At 42.8% G+C, this 20,240-nt stretch overlaps 1 protein-coding gene across 1 annotated transcript in view; it reads left to right on the forward strand.

Moving 5' to 3' along the window:
• LOC308294793 (GRAM domain-containing protein 2A-like) overlaps nucleotides 1-20,240 on the forward strand; it is a 54,805-nt gene that overhangs the window by 12,125 nt on the left and 22,440 nt on the right. The window contains exon 2 of the mRNA XM_080737654.1: nucleotides 11,045-11,167. Coding sequence (XP_080593780.1) covers nucleotides 11,052-11,167 — 116 coding nt within the window. The 5' untranslated portion in view covers nucleotides 11,045-11,051. The remainder of the gene's footprint in view (nucleotides 1-11,044; nucleotides 11,168-20,240) is intronic.

Genomic DNA, 20,240 nt, shown 5'->3' on the forward strand with positions numbered 1-20,240 from the left:
TTCACAATTTTTCAAAAATAGCAGATCTACAAGCTCGCAGCGCGGCACCGAGCTTGTATATCTGCTATTTTTCAATAGTTAAAGCACAAAATGTGAGTGAATCCTTGTACCCAGGGCCCAGAATTTGGTGCTACACCCCTGCTGGCCTCCATGACCTTGCAGGCTTATGCAAAGGCTACTGTAATTAGATAGCAGGTTGTGTAGACAGATGCCAGGACATTGTTGACCTGGCATCCTATAGCCTGGGATCAATGCCATTTCCGGGTGTAGGATCCGGACAGGACGGAAATAACTTCACATCGTCATCAGGCGGCTGGAACACCTCCGGTGCCGGGCGTGCACCTCCAAAATGATTCGTCTAAGTTTAAAATTTGGTTTAAATTGGTATAAGCAAGCGTTTTGTTTCTTTTGGTATAATAATCGTTTGGAATGTCCGTCTTTTATTCTAACTCATAAAAGACTAGCGAGACTAAACTGCATTATGTGGGGAACAAAAAAACAAAGCAACCAACCAATCTAAAATTGATTAATTGCTGTTAAGAAAATATTTGATTAATATAAACGATTATAATTAATCGTTTATATATATATATATATATATATATATATATATATATATATATTCCTATTCCATCATATTCAAAGACTTTTGGAGAGAAATGAGCACTGTAGAGCACTGTGTCTTTGGCCGTTAATGTTATATACATCAAGGCAATCATGTTTCAGCACTCATTTTTGGTCTTGGACAATAACTTTCCTTTTGGACCTAAAAAAAAGAAAAGAAAAAAAAAACGCTTATCAATGAATCGGTTAATGGATCAATAATTTGCATCCCTAAACCGGAGCCAACCACCAGAAAACGGTTGTGTTTTTTTCCTAAACCGGATCACACAGGCCAGTTTAGAATGAATACCAGGCTTTCCTCCATGGTGGAAAGTCTGGTGATGCGAGGACCTATGCGAGGACCTAGGTAAACTAACCACCTTGGCCCTGTGTTTTACGGGGAGAACTCATTGTTCCAAGGGTCCGTTGGTCAGAGTAGGATAACATTCACCAGGTTAGCATTGACCAGCGTCGGAAGGTTAGCATTTCACCAGGTTAGCATTCACCAGCGTTAGTTTTGCTGAGGTTAGGGTTAAGGTTAGGTTTAGGTCGTCGCCATACCGGCCCGTCAGCATATTGAAGCAGACCCGTGTTTTACACCAGGCTTCTTTAGTGCGCCAGGCTTGTGACCATAAGGTTGACTGTTCAATTTCTTGGACCTGTCCTGCTCTCTTATTTGTCCACAACCAAACAGACAAATGTTACCTCTGTCCTGCTGAAACTGGTATTGGTGCGTGATGAGGATACTAGGGGTTCTCTGATTATGATGTTATATTTCATATTTTTGCTGATCTGAAATGTAAAGCCTCGTTATCATGTGACATGTCCAGTGTTGCTGTTATCAGTCTCTGTCCCCAACACAGAGATGTCCTTTAACCAATGACATCACCCTCCCTTCTTCTCTTACACCCCCAACACACACGCTCGGGCGCGCGCGCGCACGCACGCACGCACGCACGCACGCACGCACACACACACACACACACACACACACACACACACACACACACACACACACACACACACAAATCCGCTCTGTTCTGTTTCCTGCCAACCAATGGGACACTGTCTGGCTTCGTGTGTGGCAGACTCCAGTACACACACACACACACACACACACACACACACACACACACACACACACACACACACACCCCTCCCTCCCAAAGCCTTTCTCAGAACAGTTGTTGGATGCACTCCAACAGCACAGAGCCACCAAGCCTCCTCTCTCTGTCCCTAACATTTTACACTGGTGGCAGACAGTGCCTACTGCCTACACACAGTTTCAGTTTTACATTACTGGCAGTGATGCATAATTTGGTGATTGCATCCAAACTTTTATATTAGATCTTATATACTGTAATACACTGTAAGAGAAGGACATTCTGCACTCTTGGATCAGTGCACGTTTCTTTCATAAAAAAAAATTGCAACCTTTCAGTCAGATGATGAAGGTGACGCCTTGATGAAGGTCATCTGACCGAAACCTTGACATTAAATGTGCAGTGATCCAAGTGTGCAGAACCCCCTTCTCTTCTATTTTTTTAACATTATGGCCCCTTCTATAGTCACAAGGGCAGTGATTGTTTAGTATTATATTTGATATTAACTCATTAAAAGCCAACCCCGCGATGTCGCGGGAAAAGTAATAGAGTATCTATAGTGCCATCCACGCGATGTCGCGGGAAAAGTAATATATTACTGTAACGGCGAGTAAAAATACCTAGTACAATGGCCGACGCTCCGGAGACGAAATCCGCGCTGATTTGTCATCATCACGGCTCCACGAGCACACAATAGTCATCCCATAACATTGAGGTGGACGGGCCGCCTCATCTTTAATGTCCATTATCTCAAAACTACACTTTAGAAGCGAAGATGGAGGCAGATGCTCGCTTATAAAACACATGTATAAACGCTACGAGCCGATCCAGCATGGCTCCACATAAACAATGATCGGTTCAGTCGAAGGATCCGATGACGTCAGACCGGAAGTACTTCCGGTGGCCTTCAAAATAAGACAAAATAAGAGAACGGCCGTGAATGGGGGGGGGTGGGAGGCACTCTGGATATTATAATCCGTTAATGTCTGAGGCTTTTAATGAGTTAAAGTAAAATATGGTGAGGTAACTAGTTACAACTAACTAGAAGCAGTGCACTTCCGAGCACAGGTCTCCACCAGGTCAGGTAGATTATTGTGGCCTCCTGGTGGCGCTATGATAGGCAAATGTGAAAAGGGTGCCATGTCATCCGCGGCCTGTCATGATTTGAGGCATTTTGTTCCAAAGATTTGTTTTGCAATAATTTAGCTGCTGGTGGCGCCAATGTGAAAAGGGTGGCATTTGTTCCTTGACCTATTGGGAATGTGCGTGCGTGCAAAATTGCACGGAAATTGCAAGCTGCGTTTATGATTTGAGGCATTTTGTTCAAAACTGACCAATCCCGCAAACTTTGGAAGCGAATGTAAGCCAATTTGGATGGAATATGAAATATCAGACAGATCAGTCTTTCTTGATCACATGTCTATAGAGCTGCAAAGTTTGACATCATTTACACATCCTACCTGGTTCCCAACTGCTAGTATAGGCTACTTAGCGGCAGAGACAAGAGAAATTGTGAACCATAGCATATCATCAGGTTAGATCGAATGATCAGCTAAATAAAATGAATGTCAATGTGTAGACAGTCAAGTACTAGTTCTCCGATACCAATAGCTTCAAAAAATATAATGGTGTATTCTTACAATATTTTTCCTTTTTACAATTACAATCAGCTTTGTTTTCAAATAAATAGTTCGCTGCTGTTTTGGTGTGCAGAATAAATTAGATTTGGCAATATCTTATGTGCAAGTTGACATTTTGGCCTGAATGTGGATCTAAAGAAAAGGGCACAGTGTCTTTTAAATCAGTATGGCTCATCCTCTGGGGAGCAAATCCCATGGCAATCCAGTCAGTAGTTGTGGATATATCTTTTTTGGCAACAATTTGGTCTGTTGGTTTGACAGATTTTGGTGTGTGTTAAGTGTGTTGGTGTGTCTTCAGTGTCAAGGCACAGTCCAAAGTATGGAACATTGCTGCTGCAACATCATCATTTTCAAACTAGGATGTCAAATTGAGAAACTCTCTAAAAATGAATAGTCAGTAGTACATCTTTTATATTCATACCATGTCAATCTATAAATGAGGGGTGAAATTATGTATTGCCGAATATACACTAGAGTACAGACAGATCTATCGGTATTGCGGCAGGAAATAGGCAGTTCTAAAAGGCAGCGAGGAGTTAAGCATGGAAGTTAAAACATACTGTATGACATGCACCCCCAAAGAATTCAGGTCCACTCCAATCCATGCGTTTGACCATTTATTATTAACACACGTACATTTATAGCAGTTCCCAGCAAACCTTTAACTAACGTGGTTGTTACTGTGTTAAGTGGCGTTTTCAGTGGCCAACAGAAAATGTCGCTCCCAAGCTCACTCCCTCTCCGACCAGATTCCCAACCACTACTGAGCCCTGGTGAACGCCATAGTAGTCATTAGCATGGCAGCGCCCCAGCACCGATGCCCACGCGCCCACCACCTGCTAACAGTGCAGTGCCCAATCTGTCAACCAAATGTGCATACCTCCGCATAAAACCCAGAGAAATCACATATGGATCCTAGCCTCCTACAATCAGTTTGGCCAATATATCAGCCTTTAAAAAAAGATTGTATCATTCAGCAATTATACAGCTGATGTGTTCTGATTCTTAACCACTTTCAATCCCTATTTTTGAGCATGTCATAGAAAACCTTCAAAAATAGCCAATCTAGCCACGTGTGTGGTCTGTGTTCAGTATGTGTTCTGCAAAGGATTGTGAGCTTGTAAATCGTCTATTTATTAAGATCTTTTCATGAGATAAATGTTCTCAAACAAACCTTTTTCAATTCAAAGTTTGTATATGGGTCAAACATGTAATCTGTGGTCTAGAAATTTCCAAAACTGGAATTAGCATTGGACCCAGAAATCTGGCATTGGTCAGGCTCCGTACCTCAACAATATCATTTGTGAACAGTTTGTATGGTCGTCCAACGACCTGTCTGCACACATATGGAGTTTAAACAATGTCCTCTGCTAAACTTGACTGCAAACATGCTGGAGCAGGAGTTTAGATCCTGTAAGGATAGTCATGTTATTTAGTTGATTGTCAAACAACTGGGGCCTCATGTATAAACTCTGTTCTCGTACAAAAAGGTTGTGTAAGCAGCGTTTTCACGTAAATGTGGGAATGTACATTGACAGTTCACTTCAGTTCAGTGTATTGGTGTAACCTATTCCAGTACATTGTTTCAATTACCACCGCGCTCTGACCACTCTGGTGCGTTATATCAAAAAATGCTCAACAAATCAAAGACAAGGGGGTTGCACTCAGAAATAAAGATTTCCATATGCATCACAAGATGACACAACGTTTCCACGGAACACTGATGCCTGATGGGTTGGGCGACACAGCTAGAGCATTATGCACAAATCACTGAAACCATTCATTTTCACCAAAGTGAACAAAGCAACATCCAATTCAGGATCCATTTGGAAAAGAAGTTTTTGTTGCTGTGTGGATTGATCCCTAGAGAGAGAAAGAACTGTCTGCCTCCCTGGGTATAGTGGGTAAGCCCATGTTGTGTTCACCTGTTTTACCACACTTAATCACACTGGTTGTGACGTAACCTACCCTGAGTGATCACTGATGATGCCATTACTGGAAAGCCTAGTGATGCGAGGTTAGCTGTCACCAAATTCACAACATTTCAGATGAATCAAAGTGACAGAGTTCCCGTGAATAAACAAAGTGACATGAATAGTTTTTATTCCGTATGGTATGTATGAATGCACTTTCAGTTCTAACCATGTTGTTGTTTTGGTGGTATTTGCGGCAGTGAGTGCATTTGCACATAGCGAATACCCTTCTCATGGTACATTTGCACATCCTAACTATTAGGGAGCAGCGGAGCAGAGGCTACCATTAATTCGGCACCCAAGGTTACTCTTCTATATTTAGAACGTATGGTATCTGCTTCTGTCTAACACCTTCTGTTCTCTCTCTCTCTCCGCTCACATCTGCTCCTTATCTACCCTGGGCAGAGTTGTATGACTTACAAGGTGATATTCACCTCTATGGGTTCATCATCATCATACCTTCCTCCAATCTCTCAGTCTCTGCCTCTCTTTCCACCTGCTTTATCTCTCTCTTGCTCTCTCTTACTTTCTATCTTGCTGTCCAGGGATGTGTAGTGAATGTAAGAGAGGTAGGGGCTGACATTTTTAAATGCGCCTTTTGATGAAAATATCGAACATAGCAGACCTCAGCGCGACACGTTGTCAGCTTGGAGGTCGGCTATTTTCGATACTTGATACCACACTAAACTAATATCAAGTCAGTACTGTAGATGTGGCGTAACGGCATGGATTTATACACAGAGAGGGCAATTATTTCAACATAAGACACTGAATTCAAGTTCAGGAGAGTTTGGACAAGGCAATTCTCTTGAATGCTGCCTTCAGGTATGGCATGGAAAGAGGGCATTAGCATTTCTTTCACCATAGTAAAAACGGCGTTCATGGTCTGGAGAGGGCACTTATTTACAGGCGGATAAAAGGGCAGGGGCTCAAGCCCCCTTTGATGTCTATATATGTGTGCACATGCCTGTTGCTGTCTATCTCTCTCTCTCTCTTTCCCTCTCTTTATGTTCCCTTCCTCTATCCATCACTCTCAATCTTTGTTTCCCTCTCTCTTTCTGTCTCTCCCTCTCATGCTCTCTTCCTCCCTCTATCTCTTTCTCTCTATTCTAACTCTCTTTCTCTCTCGCTCCCCCTCTCTTTCTCTCTGTCCGTCCCGCTCTCTTTCTCTTTCTCTATCTCCCCCTCTCTTGCTTTCTCTCTCTCTCTGTCTGTCTGTCTGTCAAACCCAAGCTTTTCAGTCTTTCTCTCCCTACAGTCTGTCACTGTGCTATTAAAGGCACGTCGCACAAAATGCACACATCATGAACCTCAGATTTATAAATACTTTAACATTTGTTTTATTTGGAATTGGCATTGGACCAGAAATCTGGCATTGGTCAGGCACTAACAGGAACCTAAAGGCTACCTGCTCTTCAGTCTGTTATTTTTTTTAGACGTGCCGTACCTCAACAATATCATCTGTGAACAGTTTGTATGGTCGTCCAACGACCTGACTGCAAACATGCCATCGACTTGAGTTTAGATCCTGTAAGGATAGTCACTTTATTTAGTTGATTGTCAAACAACTGGGGCCTCATGTATAAACTCTGTCCTTGTACAAAAAAGGTTGTGTAAGTATATGTGAGAATGTACATTGACAGTTCACTTCAGTTCAGTGTATTGGTGTAACCTATAATTCCTGTACATTGTTTCCATTACCACCGCGCTCTGACCACTCTGGTGCGTTATACCAATTAAATGCTCATACAAATCATTTGTATTTATTATGACTATGAGAGTTAAACACATTTTTATGAGATGTTTTGGTCCCAAACTACGTAGCCAGTTTTGACATTTCTGAAGAGCCATGGTGAGCCTGCTGTGGCAGACACACTCTCCCACTCACAAATTACTCCACCCACTTCCAGCTGCAATGGGTACAAGGATTCACTGCAGGCACCCCATTAATGTTCTTTAACCCATTTAGACTAGGAACACATTATTACGCATTATTTTGTGCTTTAACTATTGAAAAATAGCAGATATAAAAGCTCAGAGTGCCGCGCTGCGAGCTATGTCAGTGGTGCTCAAACCTTTTCAAGTGAAGGACCCCCAAAATGATATATACTGTATTTGGCCACATACCCCCATCTCAAAATATTTACTTCCAGGGACCCAACCAGAAGCAAAATTTGAGTTCCAAATGTTCTCTTAAAAATATATATATTCAAACACACATTCAAGCACACATTTTCACGACTTTTTTCACGAAAATAGCAGATCTACAAGCACGTGTCAGGCACAGAATAGCTAAAGTATAATATAATTAAGGCCCCTCCACCTTGGGCCCTAGTAATTTAGTCCCACTCCCCCCCCCCCCCCCCTTGTGACGCCCATGCGCCTACAATTATCATCATTTGAAAACCTTGAATCTATTTCCAACTAGCAATTTTTTTTCAATCTCCCTTTACAGTACTATGATGTTGCTTTCTGCATGCATTGTGGGTACTTCTGTAGAGTTTGAATGTAAGAAAGGCATGTTGACAATTGAAATAAAAACGCTAGTGTGTACCATTCTACATTCCCTTACAAAGCAAGTCTTTCTCAGTTCTGGCTCACTTAGGCCTGCTCTAAGCTCTCCTTACATCGTTGCCTAGAGACATGCAGAATATTTTACTCGGGGGGACACAGTGCGGAACAATATAAACAAATGTAAACAAATGTGAGGAAGTCTAACACTGAGCCAGGGGATGTTTTTGGAGTACGTGAAGTGGGGATTTTCAGGGCTTGCCGAAAATAGAGATTCATTATTAATTGATTATTTCATCCAGCCTTTATTTCTCAGAAATGCTCAGAAGATCTATTTCTATATAAGAAGCCAGGTTTCTACCAGGCTATATAGCAATTTTTAGTTTGTTTCTAAACCAGATTATTGATCTGGACCGTAAGGAGAAATTAGTCATCCAAACAAAATAATAATGTATTAAAGGTTTTATAATGGGAGGAGTCTTTCAATTGGAGTAACATTTCTGCTCTCTTTCTCCTTTCTCGTGGAGACATTAAAATCCTCATTAAACTGGCTGTTATGTGGAGATTAAAATATCCACAAACATCAAAGAGTCAGCCAAGCCATGTGAGATGTGTGACTGACTTAGGCTGGCGGGCCATCCCGCGACCGGGTATTTCCCGGTGAATCTGTGCGCAAAGGTGGGGGCCGATGGGCAAGGAGGGTTGCGAGCTTATGAGAAACAACTAAAATAAGACCTTAAAACCTGGTGAAAACAGTTGCGTGCATTAGCGGAAGATGACGGTAAAGGAAATCATTTAATGGAAAACATTAAATTAACTTCTGAAAAGCCTAACACGGCCTTAAAACATGGCAAAAACAGTTGTGTGCATTAGCGCAAGATTAGATGAGGATAAAGGAAATCATTAAATGGAAAACATTAAATTAACTTCTGAAAAGGCTTCTAAGCCTACACTAATAGCCTACTAAAAACTAGTGAACCGCGATCTTGCCACACGTGAATAATTGTGGTTGTAAAACAATAACACAGACAATATAAATCCTTAGTCTAGTTGTGGGAAGAAATGGATTTCATCATGGCCCCAAATAACTTTTAAATATCTTGCAATTGGCGACGGGGTCTCTTACTAAATCGGCAAGATTACATTACATAACATAATACATAAAAGCTAAGCTATCACCTCTCCATCATCAGCAATAGTCAGTGGTGCGTGTCCCCCACACTCCCAAGCCCCCACCGTTGCACACAGATTCACCGGGAAATACCCGGTCGCGGCCATCCCTCATACTGCGTTCACTCATTCCTCCTTCCCACAGTATGAGGTCTGGACTTCAGCAGATAGGCACCGAGTATGAGAAGTTGGCCCCGATCATTTTCTGATCGGGGCCAATCAGTGACTGTGTTTCAACTGCTCTCCGCACAACAAGTGAAAAGCTTCCCCTGATTAGTCCATGTGTAGATGGTGACGTAGATGCTCAAATCAAAACAACATGACTGCCCTCAATGCAACAAGTGTAACAGTTAACGCTGAAACAATAAAACAAGCAATAAGTGAAGTTATTTCATAGTTGGAATCAATTAAAACAATTAAAAAGGAACAGGAGTTTGCGCCAGCAGAGTTCATCGGCCGAAAAGATGTGTTTGTTTGCCGTTTCCCGACTGGCTGAGAGATGTTTTGCTACACTGATTGGTTAGAGGAGTCTGTCTGTCAAGGCAAGTACTCCGACCCACTTTTCAAGCTGCCGCCCAAAGTCCAGACTTGCGTATATTGTGGGAAGGAACGAGTGAATGCACAGTATGAGGATGGCTGGCCAGGCTATGACTGACTCACATTACCAGACTGATTCAGCAGCTCTCATTACTTAAGATCTGCATCCAGATCAGTAGTAGACACCTGACACATGAAGAACTGTGGCTTCACTGGTGTCATTGGTGTGAGGAATGCTGAGAATATATGTGACATTTTCATACAAAGGGTAACTGTTGGGACTGAGACATTGGACATCTGAAGGTGCTGTGACACAAATAGTTTTTGTAATGTTTCAAGGCCACAGGTGACGTGTGTGCGTGTGTGCGTGTGTGTGTGTGTGTGTTTGTGTGTGTGTGTGTGTGTGTGTGTGTGTGTGTGTGTGTGTGTTTTTGTGTGAGAGATGGAGACTAATCAATCAATGAAGTTGATTGTAAAAAAACAGCATTGTTTCGCATTGATTTGTTGAGAAGAGAATCAGTAGGTGCAGCTGCCAGCCCTTCTGTCATGCATACTAATTCATCTAAAGGGGTGTGTCCAGGTGAAGTTGAGGCTGGTCTTTACTCTGTACTTAATGTCATTTAGGCCTAGAATTATACAATGCTTTAACTATTGAAAAATAGCAGATCTACATGCTCACAGCGTGGCATCGAGTTTTTCTTTTATTTTTAATTTTTATTAAGCTTATGCAGATACAGGCTTTATGAAAAAGACATTCAAAGAACCTATCATTGATCTGCAGCTACTCAGGGGTATATAGTATATAAACTGATTGTTTGGTGATTAAATGTCCTTGAGCTTTATGCGATTGCGGTCGCTTGGTCGATCGAGTGCCGCGCTGCGAGCTTGTAGATCTGCTATTTTTGTCTTTGAATATATCCTTTTAAAAGCGAACATTTATAATTTCAAATATTTGCTTCTGGGGGGTCCCTGGAACAACATATTTTGAGATGGGGGTCCGTGGCCAAATACATGTCATTTTGGGGGGTCCTTCACATGAAAAAGTTTGAGAACCACTGAGAAAAAAAGGATTTAGAAGACATTTATAGAATCGGGTCAAAAACATTCAAAGACATGGCACAAATGTTCAAGTTATTTTTCAAGAAAATAGCAAATCCACAAGCTCGCAGCGCGGCACTCAGTGCCGCGCTGCGAGCTTGTATAGCTGCTATTTTTTTAATAGTTAAAGCATAGGCAACAGAGTCTTATGCACACCTGATCAAATCTTAGCGATGGGTGCGTAGGCGGGGGTCAACATCATTTCAAACATGCACAAGAAGTACAGGGCCCGCACACCATCTTCAACTTGCCAAAAAAAACTCTCTCAACGTTTCGGTCAAAGACCTTCTTCAGGCATCTGATCTAATAGTTAAAGCATAAAACAATGGTTAAAGTGGTTCAAATCCAAAGTGACACAGATTTGCGTTCAGGCTTTATTTAATGTCATTTGTTTGTGCCTCAACCTTAGGCTCGTGATGATGATGATGACGGAGCATCCGGAACAGGGTGATGACATCAGCGTGGCCCCGCTCCCCCAGGACCAGGTGGAGCCCCCCAGGGAGGACGACGGACACTTCCCTCCGTACTTCAGGTGAGGAACGGCTCCCTCGTTACCTGGGATGGGACGATTTACCATATTACGAATTACGATATATGATATTTAGGCCTAGGATTATTGACTGCTTTAACTATTGAAAAATAGCAGATATACAAGCTCACAGCGCGGCACCGAGTGCCGCGCTGCGAGCTTGTAGATCTGCTATTTTTGAAAAATCTTGAAAATTTGAATTTTTGACCCGATTCTATAAGTGTCTTTTGAATCCTTATAAGGTTTTTTGAAAAACTGTATGTTTCTATGTCAGAAATCTGGCTAGCCATCGTCAAAGAAAAGGTCCTTTTCACTTAACGCGATAATCAAAATATCTTTGATTGTAGATCGGCTATTTTTTGTCAAAGAGATTTTTTCGAGAGTGAAAAAACGATCAAGTGCGTATATTATAAGTGCGTTTTACCAATAGAGGGTTTAAATGATACCGGAGATGCAGCTCGGCAAATAAAAGGTGAATTGAACCCAGTGCATGACGGAGGACGATTTCACGATAAATGTAAATCTCCACGATACCATTATTGAGGTTTTTTTATCACGATAAAGGATAATATTGCTTATCGTCCCAACCCTACTCGTGACTGCACGCTGACATCACAGGGCAGTGATTCTAGAAGTGGGGTCCAGGAATCTTCCAGGGGGTCTCCCCAGCAAGATTAGTTTAAAATCCTGCCAAGTCGGCCACTCCACCATGCATGTGACCCAAAATGTAATTATAAAACACAATGCCAGGCGCCAGAGGCGATCAAGATCTTTTTAACCATTTCAAACCTATATACAGTACAGTACATTGGCTATTTGAAAATAGTCAATCTACAATACAAGCTCACAACTTATTGCATTTCAGAAACATGTTTTATTGCACTGTTTAGTAGAGCTGGGCTCTACTAAACATTTCTTCTGTCTGAACCTGACACTGATAAGCAAGCTTGTTACAATGTTACAGCCTGCCTGTTTACTCTGATTACACTTGTGTGAGCTGGTAAATTACCATGAAAAATAGGTAGATTGTTATGCCCCTATCATAGTAGGCACCGCGGTGATAAGCTATCCACCGCGGTGTAGTCTTTTTAAGTCATAAAACTACAACATTACGTCATTACTCGCGGTGAAGAGCTATCCACCGTGGACCCCAACACAATGCGACACATCTCTCTGTTTGTACTTTTTTGACAGATCGGCCCATCACCCCGTTCACTGATTGGTCGATCTAGACCAGTCAGTCACAGTGATAGGACTTCACCGTGACTGACTATGATGGCCTCCACTTGTTTTCTCACTTTAGGTGGATAGCTTATCACCTAAAATTTGCGATGATAGGCTCTTCACCGCAGACTCTGATAAGGGCTTTACAGAATATACACGCACACACTTTAGCCTATACCCTTATTATTAAACATTTTTAAGCCTTTTAGGCCTGAATGCAAATCTGTGTCACGTTAGATTTGAACCATTTGAACCATTATTTTATGCTTTATCTTTTACAAATAGCAGATATACAAGCTTGTAGATCTGCTATTTTTTTTAAATCGTGAACATTTGTGCATGTCTTTGAATGTTTTTGACCCGATTCTATAAACGTCTTCTAAATCCTTCTTCTAAATCAGTGGTTCTCAAACCTTTTGATGTCAAGGACCCCCAAAATTACATGTATTTGGCTGCGGACCCCCATCTCAAAATATGTTGTTCCAGGGACCACCAAGAAGCAAATAATATCTGAGTAACTTGCAAAAAAATCACAATCTTTCAAAAATAGCAGATCTAAGCTGTGAGCTTGTATATCTGCTACTCAGCGCTACTACATCACACTGCTCAGATTGCTCAGATTTCATTGCTCAGATTGGTTGTAAGTCTATCCAATTGTGTCCAGAGGCATTTGGTCTGCACCTGTTGATAACGCCCCAGAAATAAACTGAAAGGTTCCAGACCAATTCCATTCACATCATGTGAATTGGTCTGGCAGTGTCAGGCTAGTCGTTTGATGGTGGTGTGGTTGTAACGTTAGTGCTGTACAGTAGATACAGTAGGTGTTTGTCTGCTGTCTTGCTGTCTGTCTGGGGCAGGTGTGGACAGGCCTGCTCTCTGCTCATCAGGCCAGCTCCAAACACTGGATTAGAATTCACAGGGAGGGGCTGATAAGTCATCTGTGTAATGTCATAGCTGTACTTTCCCCCTACGTGTGCTCAACAGGAGAGAAGGCAGTTCCCATATATAGTACTGTATATATAAATGTATATACTGTATATACTAGTAAGACGCCTCAGGTCGACGGGCAACCTCGCCATTTTTCTTGGCCATCTGTCCAGTGATGTATATCGGACCAGTTACCCATATGGAGACCCCTGGTATGGAGATCCATGTACTGATGGTACATCCCTTTTATGCCCATACATGGAGATCCCTGTCTGAACCAGCCACACAGATATGGGCTGTCTTCCTCCATATATGGGCATTCCCATATGAAGTCCTGTTAGATATGGGCTTAATATTGATGACATCAGGGATCTCCATATATGGGCATAAAAGGGATTCTGTTAGAGTGGTTCCCATGACATCACAACATACAATCCCCTTTTATGCCCATACATGGAGATCCCTATCTGAACCAGCCACACAGATATGGGCCATGTCTTGGCCATTTGGCCAGTGATGTATATCGATGACAACAGGGATCTTCATGGGCATCAAATCGATGGAGCCCTTTGGCATTTGCTGTAAGATATGTCCAGTGTGATGTGATGACACAGATAAGTTCCGTTTTGGTGGAGGCAATGGCTCAGGAGGTATAGAGCAGCTGTCTTGGAATCATAAGGTGTTCGTGTTAAGGTGTCCCTGAGCAAGAAGACACTGAACCCCGGCCTAATTGCTCCCTGTGTGCTTGCACGTCGCTCTGGATAAGTCGCTCTGCTAAATGCCTGATGTTGCTAGGTTTTCAATGTAATGAGTCCCGGGACTCACAGGTAGTCTTTTAAATGGGTCTCAGGACAATGTTATGTGTCCCAGGGATTTTATTTGTATTTCTATTGATTGAATACTTTATTAGTTAGAAATGTACAAGGTACAGTAAGACATTAAGGACCTTGTGGTCTCCTGATAGAGGCCACAAGGCTCAGGCTAATTTTGAAAGAAACCAGTGATACACATTCTTTAATGGATGGATGGTGTCAGAGCATTCAACATTTTGTAGAAGAGTAGTAGAATGAGAATTTTCTCATGTTTTTTTCTAAATTTGGGTGGCACCAGGTCATGGTTGTTCCCTTATGCATGGTTGTTCCCGTATGTGTCTTGTTTGAATTTCACCCCTAACAAATACCCCATATTATGTTAAAAACTAAAACTTGTAAATTAAAGTAAAACTAAGCCTTAAAAAAACTGTGGTGGAATTCAGATCAATCAATAATCATGAGAAAATGAGGAGACAAGACAATTATATTAGGTGGTGGTGTGGTCAAGTTTATATAACATGATATCATGGACAGAAGTACAATGATCACTCTGGACAGTGGTAAGTGAGTTCTGCCACGAAGAATGGTCCGAATTATACTGTGTGGCTTCAAGGCCTCTGGAACGATCTGTAGAAGGAATCATTAGTCTATGGACTAATGACTCCATGCTATGAGTTCTGTGCCAGGAGGCATAACCCTGTGCTTTGCATGGAGAGTGCTATTTTCTACACCTCTCAGGTTGTGGATATACAGTATGACTCTCATGTGTCCAGTGGTTTTATCACTGCAGTAAAGACATATACCCCCCCCCCCCCCCCCCATAGACCCCCCCCCCCCCCCCCCCCCCCCCCCACACACACACACACACACACACACACACACACACACACACACACACACACACACACAGACAGACAGATCCTCTAATGCAGGGTTCGTGTGTGTGTGTTCGTGAGTGCGTGGTCGTGCATTGTGAGAGGGTGAATGCTATTGTTAAAACGACTGCTCCCTCCTCTGTGACCTAGCTTCACAATCAAACACCCTGATTGCTTACGTGCCTGTGTGCCTGTGTGTATGTGTGTGTGTGTGTGTGTGTGTGTGTGTGTGTGTGTGTGTGTGTGTGTGTGTGTGTGTGTGTGTGCGCGTGTGTGTGTGTTGTGATGAGATAATTGTGCTGTTTGGCCATAGATGAAAGCAGAGTGGAGCATGAGAGACCTCAGAGGGGACGGTTGGAATTCAACACACACACACACACACACACACACACACACACACACACACACACACACACACACACACACACACACACACACACACTGTTTTTCATGATTAAAAATGCAAGGTTTATTTGTGGCACTTGCTCATACAAGTATGTGAGGGAGAGGGAAGAGAGGGAGAAAGGTTGTGTGTGATGTCAGACCAGAGCGACAGAGAGAGAATTGAATTGAGAGAGAGTGAGTGGGGGAGAGTGGGCGAGGGAGAGTATGATGATAAGTATAATTTGCGTGAACGGGAATGCACTGGGTGACTTCCTCTGATGTTATTATAAATCGAGTAATTCTTTTCCCTCTGTGTGGAAATCCCGGTGACTTGAGTTTCAGTCAGTCACTTACAAAATGCAACATTTTAACTGGCTGAAGAGAGACTTTACTCTTTTGTCATTGGCCTAAACTACATGCCTATCCTACAAGTGTAGGATAGACCAGGGGTCTTTAACAGGGGGTCCTTACAGTGACTACAGGGGGGCCGCCAAATCTTAGTGTGATATGATCATGTTTTTTACATTAACCACTTGAACCCTAGCATCCCTATTGTGAGTGGCACATTAGGGGCACATTAGATCTACAAGCTCACAACGAGCTTGTAGATCGGCTATTTTTGGCAAAGAGGTTTGGTGTAGAGGGAAAAGAAGAGCAGTAGAAGTAACACAATTGTATACAATATATATATAGGCTCTAGTGGGGGTCCTTGCTTCATCTCTCTCTCAGCTAAGGGGTCCTTGGCCTGAAAATGTTGAAGACCCCTGGGCTAGAGGATGGAGCACTTCAACACACACACACACACACACACACACACACACACACACACACACACACACACACACACACACACACACACACACCAACACGCGTGAGCGCACTCCCTTTCCACCAGGCCGTAAATGGGCTTTTCTCCTCTGACCTGACTACCAACACTCAGCAGACCCCTGCCCCCCCCACCAACTCTCCATCACACACACACACACACACACACACACACACACACACACACACACACACACACACACACACACACACACTGCCCTGGTATTCCTCTCACGTACAGAACAAGCTACAGGATGAAGATTGGAGGCTGGATCCCACACAATGCTGTGCGTGCGTGCGTGCGTGCGTGCGTGCGTGTGTGTGTGTGTGCACTGTGCAGTGTGCACACATTTGTGTGCATGTGCGTGTGCGTGTACAAGCGTGAACTGAAGTGCTTCTGTAACACGTGCAGCTCAGCTCACGTTTGCAGGCAAGGAGCATAGACCTTGTTACGTAATCAGAATGACTGAGTTGGGGAGGGGTCTGCCACAGCAGGGGGTGTATAGAGAGAGAATCAGTTCATTGGCTATGTTCATTAGTCTTGTACTGTTGGTTACTCTGCGTTAAAACATGCAAACGCATAATCGAAGATGTAAGAAAAATTGAAATACAAATCTACAATAGAAAGGAAAATGTTTATTAATAGAAAAGAAAATGTGACAATGAATAGAATACAAACAATGAGTAATATTGCTTAGAAATGGACTGAATTGTCAGCATGTGGTGTTGTGAGTAAACATGGGCAGGCTGGGAGCAGATGGGATGAACAGCAGGTGTCAATATAATATAATCATTGTTAACCCTTAAGCCCTTTGCATTTACAGTCATCTGAAGGCTGTAGTTGCCAGATGTGACTTCTATGCACTCGGAAATATGCACTGAGAGCACTGGTGTGCTGTCTGGTCATTCGTATATATTCAGTGCAGTCCGTGCATTGTTGTTAGACAATTAAGTGCGCTGCGCCCTAGGTGCACAGCGGGTGCAACCCACCCTACTCTGAAGCAGGGTTGTTCAGCGCGTTGACTCCGAGCACTGAGCCTTCTAGATGAGGCTAAATGTGTTGCTAAACGAGAGAAAACAAGTGCTACTGCCAGTCATTGCTGTTTGTTTATTATCTGACTGACTGACGGGGCGCAGGACAGGTATAGGAAGCAGTGAGGGACAATACAGACAACAGGCATGAAGGCTCAAAGCAACAATACATTACATCCGCCACAGCCAAGTGTGTTGTTTTTACTGTTTACCGTTTATAAATCAACTGAGCGTGTACTGTGACATCACCGTCAGAGCCCTCTGAAAACTGAGCACAAACGGCCAAACGTCGGGCAGTTAAGACTATATCAATGTATACCAGTGGTACAATGTTACAGGTAGGACTGGCGTTATGTAAGATCATACTTTACACTTCAGTCTAGTCTAGTGCACACCCACATCTTAGATCTTACCACTTTTTTCTGTTTGGTCACAAACTCTGTCTTGACCATTCCAACTAAATGAAACATGTTTAATATTATCCCAAAAGCTTTCTTGTCTATGTTCAAAGGTTTGTGACGATCGACACTGTCAATAGCCAATACGGCAGGTGTTTTCACCCAATTTCACCAGCCGCACTGAAAACGCCTTCCAATGTCCCTAGAGCAGTGGTTCTCAAATTAATTTGTGGGGTCCCCAAATTACACTGATTAGCTTAGTGTACTTTATTTTCCTCAGTCAATGGTAAACAAACCAACACACAGTATAAGTATATACATGGTATCGGCACATTTCTAAAGTGACAATTTAAGGACTTTCAAGACCGTTTTAATACCAAACTGGCCAAACTGTCAAATATTAAGTATGCAAGAGGCGAACATTGTGAAAATAGCCGATCTACATGCTCACAACGCCTCACGTTGCGATGCGTTGTGAGCATGTAGATCTGCTATTTTCACAATATTTATCTGTGGAACCGAGTCATATTAAATGTAATACCTACAATTCCAAGTGCTTGTCAGGGTGGGGGACCACAGTTCAAATATGTTTATTTTGTGGGTCACAGCCTAAAAAGGTTTGAGAACTCTTGCCCTAGAGAGATGGACGTGAGGGAGCGGTGAGGCAATCAGATAATGAGAGTAATGAAGCGGTACCTAAGTTAAGAACTGTGAAGCATTAACTTGGGTAGTGCCTGTCAGCTGTCACTACCACAGAGGTCAGGGGTTCCAATCCATCGTGGTGCATCCAGCTTCAGTGGTTCCCAAACTCATTGTTATGGGTCGCAAGCAAATATCCCCCCTTTTTGTTATTTAAAAAAGAAATTCACAAATGTCCTTTTTTCTTTTCAGAAATTAAAAAAATCAAGCATTTTTCAAAAGAATGACAGAAATGAAGTGTGTAAACACACACACACATATAATAATGGTCCCGGCCCGGGGAGACTCGAGCTAAAAGACTGGGAACAACTGTTCTATATGAACACAATTGACCGTGTTCGGGGGGAGGGAAGCTGGGCAAGAGGGCAATCATTGTCACTGTGCTAACGACTCCGACAGGCTGGGTGGCCACAGTCAGCGGGGGAGTTGACTGCTCTGTAATTAAAAACTGTTGGATACTGGAATCAATAGGATCACTGATGATGGACACACGCACGCACGCACGCACGCACACACACACACACACACACACGCACACACGCACACAGATCCTCTGTTAACAGCTACAGCTCTGCCAGAAGAAACGTGCATACAGATATACATAGGGTAATCACTGTAAGCATGCATGTTTGGTTGTATTTAGCTTTTGCTTCAAGAGGTAAACAATCAGGCAGTGAGTGAATGTAGTCCACAGTGAATAGACCTACAGTTTACTGAGCAGGGCCTCTCATGACCTACTGAATGGGATCAGCTCCCAATGAGGTGCGCATGTGCGTGTGAGTATGCGTGCGTGCTTGCGTGTGTGCGTGTATGTTTGAAAAACATGCTAGGAGCTCAGCAGCTCATGTGAACAAACTCACTTATTCAACAGAGCTCACTAAATCCTCTCATTACAGCCCCCCCCCCCCCTGCACACCACACCAGTAATATACACACACCCCCACATCCACCCGCATGAAAAATCATTACACACACAGAAACTGCATACAGCCTGCATGCACACATAGAACATACTGTGAGGAAGTGGCTCTCAACCGTTTCTAGATTAGGGGCCACTTGAAAGAAATCGTTAAGAGAATCGCTGCTGTAAGGCATCGGGGGTGGTGATGTTAGTGTTTTATCGACAGCACAATATATCTGCCTTTATTGATAGGCCACAGTGGAGAGAGACAGGGAGAGTGAGTCAGGGAGTGACATGCAGCAAAGGTCCATCAGGCTTGGGATAGGGATTTGTACCCGCGGCATGCTGTCAGGCATCGCATCAAATCCTCTGTGGTACGTGCCTTAACCACTCGGCTATTTATTTTTTTATTTTTCTTCCAAAGATAGACAATTACAGGCCTATTGCCCTTGACAGTATCCTGTCAAAAGTGCTGGAAAGAATCCCTTTAACCAGGATGGAAATGTTCTAACTATTGACATTTGACAACCAATTTGGTTTTAAGAAAACACAGTACAATTTTATGCACCTCTGCTCTGAGTTGATTGCTAAATATGAAAGTCAAAATGTCTTTGATTTATTGATCTATCTATTGTACTTTTTAAATTTATTTTTTCACCCATGTTGTATGTCTTATGTGCCATGGATTATATATACTGTATACAGGGCTAGGGTAACGGTCCGGGTACCTAAGCTGCTGATGACAGTTTAGGCTGCTGTTGTCGCGGGTTCAACCTACGCTTAAATAACACAGAACCTTATTTACAGTGGTATCATTGGTAACACCTGTGTTTTATGTCAATACGGCCTCAATGAAAAAGTGGTTTGGAAGTCAGTGCATATCCAGTTTCTACTTGGTTCTCCAAATAAAAAAGAGGGATGTTAATGTAATTATTATAATTGTTTTGCCAGTTTAGCTATGGCTGTCATTAGGAAACACATCATGCACATTGTCAGCAG

Source organism: Nannobrachium achirus (assembly GCF_963921795.1).
Source record: "Nannobrachium achirus genome assembly, chromosome: 11".
Lineage (NCBI taxonomy): Eukaryota > Metazoa > Chordata > Actinopteri > Myctophiformes > Myctophidae > Nannobrachium > Nannobrachium achirus.